Source organism: Syngnathus floridae, chromosome 15, assembly GCF_059516105.1.
Source record: "Syngnathus floridae isolate MCC-2025c chromosome 15, RoL_Sflo_1.0, whole genome shotgun sequence".
Classification (NCBI taxonomy): Eukaryota; Metazoa; Chordata; class Actinopteri; order Syngnathiformes; family Syngnathidae; genus Syngnathus; species Syngnathus floridae.
In genome coordinates, this window is record NC_142427.1 from 8,275,616 (window position 1) to 8,290,780 (window position 15,165).

Sequence of the window (15,165 nt, forward strand, 5' to 3'; positions counted from 1 at the left end):
AAAGCGGACAAACATAGAGAATCGCAAATTATTAAAACCAAAAACTACAGCATGTCTAACAAGTACAATGCACTTACTTTGTCAATTACTGAATTATTAGATTTAGTTTATGATGACATTATGCTTACACCTCTCCTAAAAACATTATAGTAGACTTGCGACATATGTTCTCTCTGTGGCCCCGTACTAAGCCTGCTTCAAAATGCACGTGCTTTGAATTTAATTCATTCTATTAGTCACAACTAGATGCCACATAATAATGAAATTACCAATCCTATGACTAATAATAATAATAATGCATTGGATTTACATCACACATTTCTATAGTATCCTCAAGTACTCATGATTGCAAGAACACATTGTTGAATCCAAGGGAGGCATTGCCTAACTGCCATCTCATGCCAAGGACTGATGATTTGTAAGAGCTGTTTCAATTCTTTGGTGCGCTCCCAAAAGATATGCACCATCAGGTCTAAATTTCAGGATGAACTGCATGTGCAGGAGATACAAAGGGCAAAAGATTTTATTCAGCCAATGGACATTGGCTTTCACCCCACCCCTAATATCCAGTCTGGTGAAATCCTGTTAGGGAGGCCTTTTGCTGAAAGATTCTAAAAGAGAGCCCCGTGATCTGAATGTGTTTGTGTTATTTAAACAAAAGCATAAACATTTTAATCTAATCTAATCAGACATTTTATTATGAAAATATTTGACAATATGCTATATTTTGTCCCTTGTGACTAGGGTGAGTTTGAAAAAAATAATGTTATTTATTTATATATTTTACTTTGTCAAGTTATATAATCATCAAAGCAGTCTATTTGTTTGACACTTTACTTTGTGGTCTCTTTTAGTTCATTTGGATTTATTTTTATACAGCGAAATGCTTTTAGTATTTGCTCTTGCTGTTTTTTTTGGATTTAGATTATTATTTTTTGTTAGTATCCTAATTCTTTATCAACAGAAATGCATAAATTAACCCAGTTTGCGCTTGATCTCTTTGTACTTTATTCATTTTTGTTATAATTTTAAAATTCTTCAAGGGAATATTCAATTATTAATGATTATTTATTAATATCTGATTGATTGGCTGACTTTGAGGACTCCCAAATGATATTTTTCTTAGGATTCTGGTGTCTACACATGACTTGACTTTGACTCCACGAACAAGAAGTGCAGAGCAGACAAGAAGTTGCGCCTCCACGTGTGTACGTGAACGCCGTTAAATTCACCCACGCACGCACAGACGCGCGCGTGCGCGCTTGACTCCTCCCCGTTGTGATTAAATGCCGACCGGTCGCCTCAGCTCGTTGCAGTTGAAATCAGTCATGACGGGGGAGCGGTGAGCTTGGAGCTTTTTTTTTTTTTTTTTTTAGCATCATAGCACGTAGATTCAAATACATCTGATTATCTTTCCCCGATAGTGTTGACAAGTAAGAAGAATGAAGACCATCCTTGCCGCATACTCGGGCGTGCTGAAAGGTAAGCATGGTGCAGCAGGAGGTCCTTGAACTGCATGGGACAAAAAATAAATTAGTTGTCATTCCTGGATAATGGGCACAACATAAACAATTGTAAACATTAATTCTGTCTAGAATTGTTCATACAATGTATTTTCTTTTATTTATTGTGATATACAATATTATTTTTGACTGAAAAATGAGGATAGCAATGTTTTGGGGTCAGATCCTGACATGTGTAATCATTAATAGAAAATTAAAGCACCACCACTTTCGAAATGTCGTACAAATATGACAACACGTCCCAAGTAAATCTAGTTTTATGGGATGAGAAAATGAAAGGAGGGCAAGCCGCTTATTTTTCTCCATTTATCTTACACGTGCCGACAATGTCACTATGCGGGCGAGGACGTGCTTTGTTTGTGTACTTTTCAACCTGCTGACCACTTCGATCGGGATAACCGAGTTCATTAGAGATAAACTACCAGCAGAATGTATCGCTTAACGGTCGCCCCTAAGTAGTCATGTGGGTTAGTTTGCAGGTAGGGTGCCTTGCTGCTGGGTTATTTTCAACGTGGACTGATGGGATTAAGTCGAGGTTTCCAATTGGATCTTACTCAGACTTGACTCTCGATATTGGGTCTTGCTTTATTGTATGGGGCTTTCAATGTAATTGGACGGCAAAGGTTATTTACATTTGATTCCTTTAGAATACTCATTTACGACATGACCATGGTTATTTTTGTATAATATATATTTTTTTGCATTTCCGTCTAGGCACCGGCTCCAGCCTCCTATCCTCCCTGCAAGACCTGCCCTTGGCGTTCTGGCCATGTGGATCTAAAATGGAGAAACATCTCCAGGTCATTTCCGTGTTGCAGTGGGTCATCACCTTCTTAGCCTTAGGTATGAGCGTACGTGTGTGTCGCTAATTGTATATTTCAGTTAAGCTGCAAGAAAGCCAAGAAAAACCTAAAGAATTAGCAGGCAGTCTTATTAGGTCCAACTAGGTCATATGACTAAGCTGCTCGCTGTATGTGTATGCTAGGGCCTTGTGGGGATTTTTAATTTTATAACGATCCAATTATATACTTTTGAGTTCTCACTCTCGGTTTTTCACAATTCTGATTATTATTTTTTTCTTTTCAGGGGCAGTCTGCACTGTGCTTCTAATCTACATGTTCTGCACTGATTGTTGGCTTATCGCTGCCCTTTACACCTCTTGGCTCATTGTTGACTGGAACACCCCAAAACAAGGTATTTTCCCAGCATTGCTCACCTTTTTTTTTTTTAATTCCTCACAAACATGTGATGTTACTGATTTCATAATGATGACAGGGTTCCGTGCTGTAAGCCAAAAGTGGTTGTAATTTCGACGAAAAGGGACTCAAATGGCGTCATTAGAATATCACCAGTGAGTGGTGTGGTTTTTGAGGTGTAAAAATTGATTAGGCAACACACGTACAAAGATGGTGCTCTGTTTGGGTATCAATGCTTGAGCTGTATTTTTTCAGATGCGTGAATGAATGTAAAGATTTGTTAAGAGACAAAGCACCCTACCAATGTACCGTATGTCTTAATGCACAAAAAAACAATGATTATTATTATGATCAATAATAATAATAATAATGATAATAATAAACATCCTATTAATTAATTAAATTATAATGAGTATACAATCGAAATTAAAGTAACTGATGAACACTCTATATAAATTGTTTGTATAAAAAATAATTTTAATCGTATTTAATATATTTTTTTCCTGTCCAGGTGGCCGGAGATCATCATGGGTCAGAAGTTGGACAGTGTGGACATACTTTCGAGACTATTTTCCAATAAGGGTAAGTCAACCTCACTTTTGATCAATCACTGAAGTTTATAAAATAGTATCCATGGTAACCCACCTCACTTTTTATTTTATTTTTTTTAGACACGTTATTCTCATTTGCTTTAATTTGAGTACATTTCTGGCCAAAACATGAGTTTATTTTTCTTGTTACTAGGGAATTCAAAGTTCATTCTAATAACCAAACGACTATCTCTACAATGAGATATACTGTATGAGTTGTGCTGAGACTAATATGTTTACGAAATCAAGGGGATGGACTTGTAATGATGCCGTTCGAGGTTGTACTTCGTCCTTCGCATTGATTTGTACTGTACTTTGTATGCTTGTGCCCCGTGGACTTTGCTATAACCATATTTTGTGATGTCATCTTAAGATATAATATCGATGTTACGTGCTCTAGCAATCTTTGCTGAGGTCTGGCTTTAAAATTGAGTATCTTGAAACAGATTTAAATTGTGCTACACACACCCAATGTAACTTAGAAGCACCTGAATATTTAATATTTAACTGCTTTTTGATCAATTATCAATCAATTCTTATTTCCTTGAGCAGGAGGCTGAATGTTCAAAGCAACATTAGAAGGAAGTCAAGAGTTTGACTGTTATGAAAGGAATTTTCGGAAGGGTTATTCGCAGAAAACAAAGAGCGGGGTTGTTTTGGGTTCGTTTGATTCTCCATGACAACCAGGTAGTCTTGTGATACTAAGGGGATCTTGAATGTGATCTCATTTGCTAATGTGGTTATGCAACTATTGTTTGAGCAGCTTCCGCATTGTGTACACACTGAGTAGACTCTTAAGTCTGATGTGTAGATCAGGACAAACATAAACTGCAAAATGGTATAGAAAAATAAAAAAACTATAAAATTGAGTTTTATCGTATTCATAGCAGCAGTACTCACGGAATATTGCGTCAATATTTTATGATAGCATGAGCCATTGATAAGGATGGCCTACTTTAATTCCTAATGCACTGGGTCGGTCTGAATCAGCTATAAACTTTTTTATCTATAAAATTAATTTAAATTAAATTTATATTATTTTGTTTTATTTTATTCCGTTTTTTTATTTAGCTTTGTTTTTTTAGTTTTGTTTTTGTAAATGTATTTATTTATTTTCATCTGACGGCCAAATGTTTTCATCAAAATTACATCATACACAACTAAAGGGTTGAAATGTCCAATTTTGGAGTTATCTTCTGAATAATCTTTAAAAAAGATACAGCAAAGGTAATCGATGAGGCCATTGATATTTTTTTTTTTTGCACAGTCATGAAAAAAACAACTTTTTTTGCATTGTGGACTGGCTGCATAAAGATAATAAAACTCACAGAGTGTTGAGTCCTAACAATTTGGTATTTTATTATTCCCCAGCTAATTAAAACCCACAACCTGCTCCCCAACCGGAACTACATCTTTGGCTACCATCCCCATGGCATCTTCTGTTTCGGTGCTTTCTGCAACTTTGGCACAGAGGCCACAGGCTTCTCCAAGAAATTTCCCGGCATCAAGCCCTCCCTGGCAACCCTGGCAGGGAACTTCCGAATGCCTGTCCTACGAGACTACCTGATGTCTGGAGGTGCGATGATGATAATGCAGATCATTTTTTATCTGTCAAACCAGAGATCTTTGCCCCCATTTGCACCACTGAAATATCTTCTGTTTACTTCATTTGACTTTGTTTGTTCTCTGGATCTAGTCAATCGCTTAAGGTTACTTTAGGTTAGCATTGCACGTGCAAGTGTTAGCATGCTAGCGATTTAAATAAAGATACTTGTGATGTAATTGTGCAAAATAATTGGGTTTCGGATTCATCTTTAGAAGACCACATCAGGATTTAGTTGCCGTGGGTTCTAATCATCTCCCCTAAATATTTCAGGTATCTGTCCTGTAAACAAGAACTCCATTGACTACCTGCTAACATGCAACGGAACGGGAAACGCAGTGATCATCGTCGTCGGAGGCGCGGCCGAGTCTTTGCACAGTGCACCGGGCATGAACTCCGTCATCCTGAAGAATCGGAAAGGCTTTGTGAGAATGGCACTCCAGAAAGGGTGAGCGACCTGGTCTCTGCAAAACTTCTCCCCAATCTGTTTTCAGGTTCAAATGTCATTTTCAGGAATGAGCAAATCCAAAGTCTTTCAAGTTCAAAGTACATCACAGGGAGTGTTACCTAAATCACGTTATGCCCTTTTGTGGCGGACGTACAGAGTCAGCAGTCGTACACATTTTATCGCCAGTGGCCTCTCGGAGAACCCAAACAAACCAGATTATGTCAAATATCACAAGGATTATCAGCGGTTTAACTTCATAAAGAAGATTAGAGGTAGTTAGAAAACATGCAGTTATGCAAACTTTACGACGTCACAGTTAGGTAAATAATGTACAAAAGTGAAATTTAATAGAGTTTGAGGATGAAACTCAATTGGACACTAAAGTGCTGTTTAGTAAAATCAAGCAAAATTTCCTCGGGCATGATAAAATCTCTTCTGAGGTTTGAGCTGGAATTGATTTCCTATATAAATCGTCTGAACATAGAAATGTTTGTATGATTCCAACAGACGGATTAAATCGTTTTGACACCAAAAACAAACCTTTCATAACTTTTTATACGGGATTATCGCTGAATATGCTTATTAGCATCTTTCTTGCTGCCAGCCATAACAACATCTTCCATCTGCATCCTCCAGAAGGCCAAACAGATGTTCATAACATAGAAATCAACAAAAATAGCTTTTCTAATTCATGCTGTGAGGAATAATGCAAAAATGTATCCAAGCTTATTATTTTTTTTCCTCTGTTCCTTTAGGTCTGACTTGGTTCCCGTGTATTCCTTTGGGGAGAACGATGCCTACAAGCAAGTGATCCTGGAGGAGGGTACTTACTGGAGAGCTCTCCAGAAGAAGTTGCAGAAGTTAATAGGCTTCGCTCCATGCCTTTTCCATGGATGTGGCCTCTTCTTTGGCAACTCCTGGGGTATCGTGCCATATGGAAAACCCATCACGACCATAGGTAAGTAAATAAATGTTTTTGTTTATTTTTGTTCCGAATGCTAAAAAGGCCTTGACTTTCTTCCAGTTGGGGAGCCAATCACCGTGCCAAAAATAGAGGATCCATCTGATGACATGGTGGATCTTTATCATGCAATGTATGTCAAGTCCCTCCAGTGCCTGTTTGACCAGTACAAGACCCGGTTTGGCTTGAAGGAGAGCGACGTCCTGTACATCGAATGAAGGGGAAATTGTAACGTTTGAGAACTATGTCTCTTCTGACACCCCCCGTTCAGATCCCAGTCCAACCTCGAAGCCTGATCTTTGGACTCGAATATCCACACATGAACACATTTTGCTTTACATCATCCAAGCAAATAGGCCGAGATGTTCTTCTGGGTTAGAGAGAATGTCACTGTGGCTTGGACAGGAGGAATCCCTTAACACAAGTGCCTTTTGCGTGTATATTTACATTAACATTCAGTTGTCATGTAAGCACAAAGGGGAAGGTAAGGACTTGAAAATATGTGCATTCATTTAATTCACACAAAAATCACAAGATTATTTTATAAAAGCACAACCAATGCATATTAAGTGAACCACCGATGACCAAAGACCTGTCCTCACAAATGAATGTACAGCACCGAACGTCTTTTTAAGTAAAGCCTATCCATCTCCGTGGGATTCCTGTGTCGAAAAAGCAATGCAAATTTGCATGCAATTTTTAGACTGCCATAAAGTATTAATTGTATTCACGGTAGAGGAAAAAAAAGCCTGTGTCAGTGCTTGTTTCTTGAATGAATATTTCCAATGCACTTTGTTCTCACTAATTCTATTCCAAAAGAAAAACTTTTCGGTACGGCATGATGTGTCACATTTATTACTATCTAAATATTTGATAAAATAAAGATGCACCGACTGTATGCTGGAAATCACAATACTAAAATGTTCTCTGGGTTTGCCATTGTGGATTTAAAAAGTGCAGTGTAATTCGTATGCAATACAACTGCAAGAAATGCACAGCAAAGAGATTTCTGTATGATATATGACATTGTGTGCCAAACTGTATTAAATTAAAGTTTTGTATATTTTCAGAAGGAATGTATATGGGGAATTTTTTTTTGTTGGAGGGCGGGCATGTGAGCAACAAATGGAGACTCATTCTCTGATAATACTGCGTCTTAAAATGTACTATTGTGCTCTGAAGACAAAAGTCACAGTTCCCTTCATTTAACACTCTTGTTCTGATATGAAGCTAAGTGCCAGTTCAAAATAAAACAGTGTCTTTGTTGAATTCTTTTGACCAGTTTCTAGTCGTCTGTATTCAAATGAGAAGAAAATAATTAAAATTTCAAGATTAGCACAGCAGTATTCACATTCATCCACATAGAGCGCACTCTAGTGTTCAGGATGCAGAGTTACAACTTAGATTTCAACGACGGTATTTCTATTGGGGTTTACATACTCAGTTGAGGTTATTTATTGATGAATTTCAGGCATTCCGTGAGGAATAATAATAATAAAAAAAAATAATCACGATTTTTAACTGTAGTTATACAATGAAATTTATATGGAGCTGGATTGGGGTAAAAAGTTTTGTACTTGAAAAAATATAACTTGAAACTGAAAATAAAAGGTGTTGAGCTTGAATATTGAAAAATATATTTTAAGAATGTTTCTCAAAATCAAAAATTACTCCCCGTCGGGGAATCGAACCCCGGTCTTCCGCGTGACAGGCGGAGATACTGTCCACTATACTAACGAGGAAGGTGGTAGATGCGAGCGAATTTATTAAGTTATTTTTATGTTTTTTCAGTACCTACGAGGAATGTGATAAGATGGCAGCAATTTTTTTACTTTATTTTACACTTTTTTGCAGTACCTACTTGAACATAGTTGTATACAGGACTCGCACGCGAACACGTGACGGTATCACTTTTGTTCAAGTAGGCAGGCACCACATAGAGATGTAAAACAAAATGCAAAATTCACTTTCAACTTGTCACCTTCCTCGTTAGTATAGTGGACAGTATCTCCGCCTGTCACGCGGAAGACCGGGGTTCGATTCCCCGACGGGGAGTATATTTTTGCCCCCTTCCTCCAAAGTACCCGCAGGTTTGCTGGTCGTTTTGATCAGTTTCACAACTTTTAGTACAAAATTGAAAAATTCCCGGTGCAAGTCACCAGTACCAAGTAACGTAAGTGCATGAAACTCTGATAAGTAAAGTCACGCTGTTTTTCGAGTACTACTTCCTCATATTCCGCTGCTTTGACAATTTCAACGTAAACCCGCCCACTGTAGAGGAGAAACAGACAAACTAGCCAATAGTCACTCGAGTTTTTAATTTAAGGCGTTGTTTCTTTGTGATTGACGGTATATTTCAGCCAATCAGAAGCGTGTGCGTCACAGCACTAAACCGGAGACGGATTTCCGAACAGTGTAGCAAAATAGCCTTTGCAGTACAGTACTTTGTTTACGTCCCGTTTGTTCGCTGACAGCTGTTATGGCTTGTTAGTTGTAGGGGGAAAAAATGCATTTGTGCGTTTCTCGTCCGAATGCCTTGACCTTTTAAAACACGGATCTGTGGGTGCTGAACATGTTTTGACGGAGGGAGCCCCGCTTCAATGCCGACAGGAGGATGAGCTCCATCACCGGTCGGGTTCTTCCCATCTCCGCCGCCTCTGTTACCAACTCTGGAGCTTCATCATCTCGATCCTTGCACGTAGAGCTCACATCCCAGCAGGTAGCACCAAAGCCTTTTAACACGCTCTGACGCAGCCAAAACACTCAATTAGTAGGCGATCTAGACAGAGCTGTCTCGGCTTCGGTGTGCTTTAGGAGTTGAATGTTGCAACTGCTGCCTGGAGGAGTAAGGCGGCCCTGTCAGGCTAGCTCCTGAAGCTAACAGCTGCTAGCGTGCAGGTTGCTAGCTTGGGTGACATGCAGAATGCTATAAAACCATTGCTTTTGCAATCGACATGTTCTACTGTTTTTACGGGTAGTTTAAAAAGGCTGCAAGAAGTCTCTTTTTTTGTTTGTTTTACGCGAGAAACACTTAGTATTCCTGCAAGTTAACTTTCGATTCGTTCTCTCAAGTGACAGCAATGAAAACCCCGGCATATGTCATAACTGGGGGGCAACATTCTTCATAGTTGTTTGCACTTAAACATCGGCAAATGGAATCGTTTTCCAGCTAGAATACCACTAAACTTGAAATATGCCTGAAATCAGTTTGTTTTATTTTGCATTCATTGGAATTTGGAAGGGTATTGTGCAAACACGTGTTATATAGGCAGTCATTTAACAAGACTCACAAAAAAATGATTAAAAATAATACAATGTATTGCATATTGGATATTATGGCAAGTTGTGTTAGTCATATTTTTCCCACATTCACTTAATTGCTTGAGTTGCTATATACGAATGTGAGCAGAATTAACATTACTGAAAACGTGTTACATCAACTATACTTAGAATGTAACACCAATGGCTAAATTAATTCTCTCTGCAGCAATCATTAACATATTGAAGGCTTGTTTCCATAGAAAGCACATTTACACAATGGTGCTCAGATTTGGAATACAATATCAGACTGTGATTTTTTCCCCCCCCTAATAGTTACTCACATGTAGTGTAGTCACATGGGCAGCATTAACTGAGATTTCTCAGTTTTCAGTCATGTCAAACAGATTCAGATTCAGTGATGCATATTTGGAGAATGGTCATTTTTTTTTGTGCTTCTATAACTTATTAGCACTTTTTAATTATTTTCCGCAGTGAAATTGTTAGCGCAATTTGATTGTGAGTCTAGAAAAAATAATCTTGGTAATATTTGCATGACGAGATGGCCATGAACAGAATCGTTTCCCTTTTCACAGTACTCGTTTCACATTGAAGTCATAACCTTTTCTCCCTGCCTGGGGTTCACATTCATCCAGGCGTACTGACATTTTTTAAGGGGAGGTTAAAAGTCTCACATGGAACAATCAGTGTTCTTGTGTCTGAGGATTTTAATCGTATAGGGAATCCCATGACTTCCATTTAATCTCAGTATGACTGCAGGCGTGCAACTGGAACCGCAGTCACCAGGGACATTGTGCACCATTATGAACAAATTTGCCCAAAACCAGGAACTTGATTGACATTTGTGTTTCAAATCTCATTTACTATGCAATGCTAGTTGGCAGAGTCAGCTAAACGCCATCGAGAACAAATTTACCGGTACGTCATACGTACACCTGCCATGCAGCCAAATAAAGAAAAAAAATAAAACTGAGTTGTATCTTTTTAAACTAACCATTCTTTTCATCCTCTACTACAATTGCATTTTGAAATGTCGCTTTGATTTTCCGTTTTCAGCTAGCTTTAAATACTCTATTTTATTGTGTGTGTCCAACAGAGACGACTGCGTCACCTCCGGAGCATCGCGGCAAGAAACATTGTCAATAAAAATGGTTCTCCACTGCTGGACACATACTTTACCCTCCATCTGTGTATTGGAGATCGCATATCTAGCGGTCAGTGTTAACTTGACCTCGCAAGAGAGAATATGGTTGTTTTTCCCCATATTGTCCAGCAACTTAACAAAAACAATCACAAAATAATAATAAAAAAAGCTTCAATTTAATTTGAAATAATTGTTAATAATTTTTAATAATTGTTTCTTAATGTCTTTTTAGATTTTTACAAGAGTGAAGTCATACGAGACTCACTGGTGAGTATGATTTTTATTTTTTATGTCATTGCTTTCAGGGTATAATGAGGATGCGTAGTCATTATAGGATGCCTTTATTGTTATTTTTTTTAGCACAAGTGTTCTCGTCTGTGCTACTCGATTTAGTTGCAACAGTCTTTGCAACATACTGTTTGTTCCTCATTGCCTGAAGTTGAAAACCCAAACTAAGGCCTCTTTAAGCTTATCACTCTCAGAGCAGAGAAGACTTGTGAGTGGCCATTAAGTTCCTTTCTTTTTTAATTTTTTTCCTAATCTTTTTGTCCAATTTATATTCACTGCATCTATAAAAACAATATAATCTCGATTCAAACTGGTGTGTGAAAAACAATGCGGGCCTTCCAATAGTCAGTTCTCCATGTTGCTGTCGGCCTTGCTGTCGAGTCATGAGCTGACCTAAGCTGGTTTCACGCATGCTCCTCGTGCTCAGTGCAGTCCCCCCCTTGGACTACGCCACTGTGTAAATTACGACAGTCATGACTCCTTTCAACTCTCTGCTCAACTTCCTCTCAAACAATTTCATGCAGACAAAAGTTTTCTAGTATTCTGTCTCAATACCGTCATCAATTTTCTTTTGAAAAGTTTCCTGTTAAAGCTTCCTGTTTTCATTCAGCAATGACTTTCTACTTCCCGTTGAGGACTCTCACTCGTTTTGAGGCTTTCCTGTGCTGTGTTGACAAATTTGAAGGAGAATAAAAACATTTTTTTTGCTACTGATGATTTCTATGTTTGTTCTAAAGAATCCTACTTGGAGGAGTTTGGACTTTGGCATGTTACCAGACCTTCTGGACACCTCAGTATCTTGTTTTGTGGTAAGGATCTGGGGAGGACAGGAGGAACATTTCCAGCTCCTCATAGAATGGAAGGTCAATCTCGATGGCCTCCGATACGCGGGTCAACAGGTCAGTCATGGAGATATTTGTGTTTTATTTATATTTAAAAAAGAAAAATACAAAAACCCAAACATGAAATAAATGAATCTGTATCGTTGCTATTTTTACAGATTCGATCCAGGAATACAAATGAGATCATATTTGGCTTGAACGATGGCTACTATGCGGCTGACTTTGACCATAAGGTGAAGTATTGATCCATTTCTTGAAAGTTCTTAATTGCTGGTAATTGCCTCATCTCATCTCTGCCGCCTTTCCATCGTAGGATCATTCGGAGCGGAAGAAAAATAGTCTACTTCAGGTCGACCAGAGCTCAGTCCGAAATTCCTACAGCGTTTTCTCTTTGCTCAGGTAAGAGTCATTGCTGTCGGATGAAAAGGAGGCCATGTTTGTTTTTGGGCTGATTGGCGTCAGGGGTTAAAATAAAAATCCCTTTTTTTATACATACAAAAAAATAGAAGAAAATTGCAAAGGTGAAGTCGTGCAGAATGAATGTGTTAGTTCAATGGAAGAAAATAGATGCTGCCCAAAGTAAGACCACTAGAGGGAGATACTGATTTGTTGAGTGAGTATCTTGGTAGCTTCATCATTTTAGGGGCTCTCAAAATAACAATTTGTTGGTAAGCATGAGTGTCATTTAGGTTATCTATAAGACGTAAGCACTACTTCGAATAACCACAGGGCTTCCCCGAGGAATGCCCTCGGGTAAATATAGCCAGATCCAGTACCAGCCTAATTACACACATTTTTTTGTGCTGCCAAATTGGATGATTCTAGTTAGACTCTACCAAAATAAAACAAATATCCTGTCATTTGGGACAGTTTCCCCTAACATTTTCACAGAAGGGTTTTCAAATATTCCCTGTAATGCAATGAAAGGAATTTTCCGATAATCATTTGAACTCTACTCTTTTATCAAGAAGTAGAATTGGGTTATGTTTATACCAGAGGAGACTAATCATAGCAACCTCATTACTTGGAGTAGTAGTTTAGTCTATTTGACATCTGGCTTTTGCGTCTTGTGTTATTCCAGCTTTCTTTAACGTTCTCTTCTTCTTCCGTCCACACCCAGTGGGAACTCCACATGGTCCTACACAGTTGCGGTGATCTATCTTTGTCCCTCCTGCTGCTGCGAACAGCTCCTTAGAGTGATTAAGATTCTTCATAATTTCACTTTTTCCCAGTTTCAAAACAAACACAGGTGTCTAAGCACAAAATCCAGTGTAAATATTTATTTATTGCTTTCGTCAGATTTGTGAAATTTCTGGGTTTCTCTTTCATGAACATTTTTGTCCACTTATAACACAACGTAGGTTTTATCTGACACCCTGTTGTATCAAATGTCACTGTCAAAGGAACAAATGTTTTTGTTTTGCCGATGATTATCGTCTTCAAGGGTCGAGGGCAGAGCCATAGTCATAACTTCCTGTAAACCCCCCCCCCCCCACCCTTTTTTTTAATTTTATTTTTTATATACTCGTTGCTTGGTGTCTGTCTTGTATTGGAAAAAGAAAGTTGCCATGGTTAGTGAGACGCTCTGGATACTCAGTCTGGTTCAGAGGTTGCGCTACTTTGACTGAGCGGCAGGCGATAGGCGACAAGGAACGATGGGGGCTGACATGCGTGAAAAGAAGAGAGCAGATAACTCTTCTCACCTGTGGGGAAAAAGCCATATCAGATTCGCCAGTCGCAATCACCTAAACACATCAAGCTGTCAAAACAGATTTGCCCTGATGTTCCAAAGCGCTATCGTCAGCTGTCGTCACTGTCACCTCAGAGAGATTAAAAAAAAGCCTGGGCGAAAATATGAAATTATTTCACTCGGAAAAAACGATTTGTTTGAATTTTTCCTGGCTTAGCTGCAGAAGAGAGACAATAATAATAATTAATATTAATAATAGTTTGATAATACAATGACCTTGATTTTTTTTATTTTATTTTTTTTATTTTTTTGTTTGTTTTTGTCTTACTGTAGGCTCCACACAGCCCAAAGAGCAATCAAACAGACCCAAGTAACAGTGCAGAAAATTGGGAAGGAGATTGAGGAGAAGCTGAGAACAACAGCAACATGCACAGTGCGGGTAAGCGCCATCACATGCCAACAATGAATTTGATTGCTTAACTTAAATTGCTTATTTTTAATTTCCCTCAATTTGTAAATTACTTGATCATGAGTATGATAACTTGAATTTCACATTTCTTTTCAGAAAGTATCTAAAGGTGCGAGTCGGGGTTGCGATGTTAGTAGAAGGTTCGTAATTGCTGCGATCAGCGATAAGGCGCCCATCTGCCTTTGAACTAATAAGCGTCGGCCGAGTCTGTTGTACTAAAAGCTCAACCGGGTTTAAGAGCTTCTATCACCCAAACTAATACGAGATGTAATTTCACACACTCACCCAGCAGTTATTGTTTCCTTTCGTTTTGGCTACTTAAATAGCCCATCTGTCAAAATGGATCCAAAATCCATTGTTGATGTACAAAGCAAACGCGAGAAAGCATATCTAACATTTTTGGAATTGGTAGCCACACAGCTGTGCAAGCCAAGTTCTGATCCCTGCTTTGACGTTGTTTATTGTAAATACTGCCTTCAGAAGCATCCCCTGCCCGAGGCAGTGACACCTTTGTCTTTTTATCCTTCTGGTAGACTTTGACTTTGAGGTACGGCCTTTATATCCTCACTTGCTGTGTCTTCAAATAGGGTGCTAGTTGCTGAGCTGGCAGCCTGTGCTGTTAGCGCAGCGTTCTTTCGTGGAGCATATACCGTGTTTTCCAGACTATAAGACGCACCAGACTATAAGGCGTACCTTCAATGAATGGCCCATTTTAAAACTTTGTCCTTATATAAGGCGCACCGGACTATAAGGCGCACCATTAATGCATCATGTCAGATTTTTAATCCAAATCAAATCATTCTCCATTTTATCGTTTTTATTTCAACTTCAGACGCAACAAATTACTTTATAATCACAAAATAATGATACATAGTCTTTTTGATTTATGATTCATAGTCTTCAGCGGGCTACTTATGAATGATTTCATGACACAATGCTTCGGGCCAGTTTAAATGGAGGAATTTGGTCCATATATAAGGCACACTGGACTATAAGGCGCACTGTCGGCCTTTGAGAAAATTTTAGGTTTTTAGGTGCGCCTTATAGTCCTGAAAATACGGTACACCCCCCATCCCCATCTTGATGACCTTCTAAAGGGGCAATATACCTAAGACAAGGTGATTAAATGATC

General features: G+C 38.5%; 2 protein-coding genes and 1 long non-coding RNA gene across 4 annotated transcripts in view; 2 read left to right on the forward strand and 1 right to left on the reverse strand.

Moving 5' to 3' along the window:
* Positions 1–1,232: 1,232 nt before the first annotated feature.
* dgat2 (diacylglycerol O-acyltransferase 2) lies at positions 1,233–7,590 on the forward strand. Of its 2 annotated transcripts, XM_088397909.1 has the most exons (9): positions 1,233–1,342; positions 1,425–1,482; positions 2,238–2,366; positions 2,610–2,717; positions 3,231–3,301; positions 4,681–4,885; positions 5,186–5,360; positions 6,116–6,318; positions 6,385–7,590. In XM_088397909.1, the coding sequence occupies exons 2-9, from the start codon at positions 1,443–1,445 to the stop codon at positions 6,537–6,539; spliced, it is 1,086 nt and encodes a 361-aa protein (XP_088254035.1). In that variant the 5' UTR covers positions 1,233–1,342; positions 1,425–1,442; the 3' UTR covers positions 6,540–7,590. The 2 variants fall into 2 exon arrangements, with proteins under 2 accessions (XP_088254035.1, XP_088254034.1); XM_088397908.1 differs by having other exon boundaries at positions 1,328–1,482.
* A 1,107-nt stretch (positions 7,591–8,697) lies between these two features.
* Positions 8,698–15,165, forward strand: part of uvrag (UV radiation resistance associated gene) — a 28,097-nt gene continuing 21,629 nt past the window's right edge. The window contains exons 1-7 of the mRNA XM_088397897.1: positions 8,698–9,040; positions 10,697–10,814; positions 10,977–11,011; positions 11,770–11,931; positions 12,033–12,107; positions 12,188–12,273; positions 13,898–14,003. Of these exons, the coding sequence (XP_088254023.1) occupies positions 8,936–9,040; positions 10,697–10,814; positions 10,977–11,011; positions 11,770–11,931; positions 12,033–12,107; positions 12,188–12,273; positions 13,898–14,003 (687 nt within the window). The 5' untranslated portion in view covers positions 8,698–8,935. The remainder of the gene's footprint in view (positions 9,041–10,696; positions 10,815–10,976; positions 11,012–11,769; positions 11,932–12,032; positions 12,108–12,187; positions 12,274–13,897; positions 14,004–15,165) is intronic.
* On the reverse strand, positions 13,140–14,651 carry LOC148386294 (uncharacterized). Its single transcript, XR_015862948.1, has 2 exons — positions 14,319–14,651; positions 13,140–13,577 (listed from the first exon to the last, which is right to left on the reverse strand). It is a non-coding gene; the product is annotated as an uncharacterized LOC148386294 (long non-coding RNA).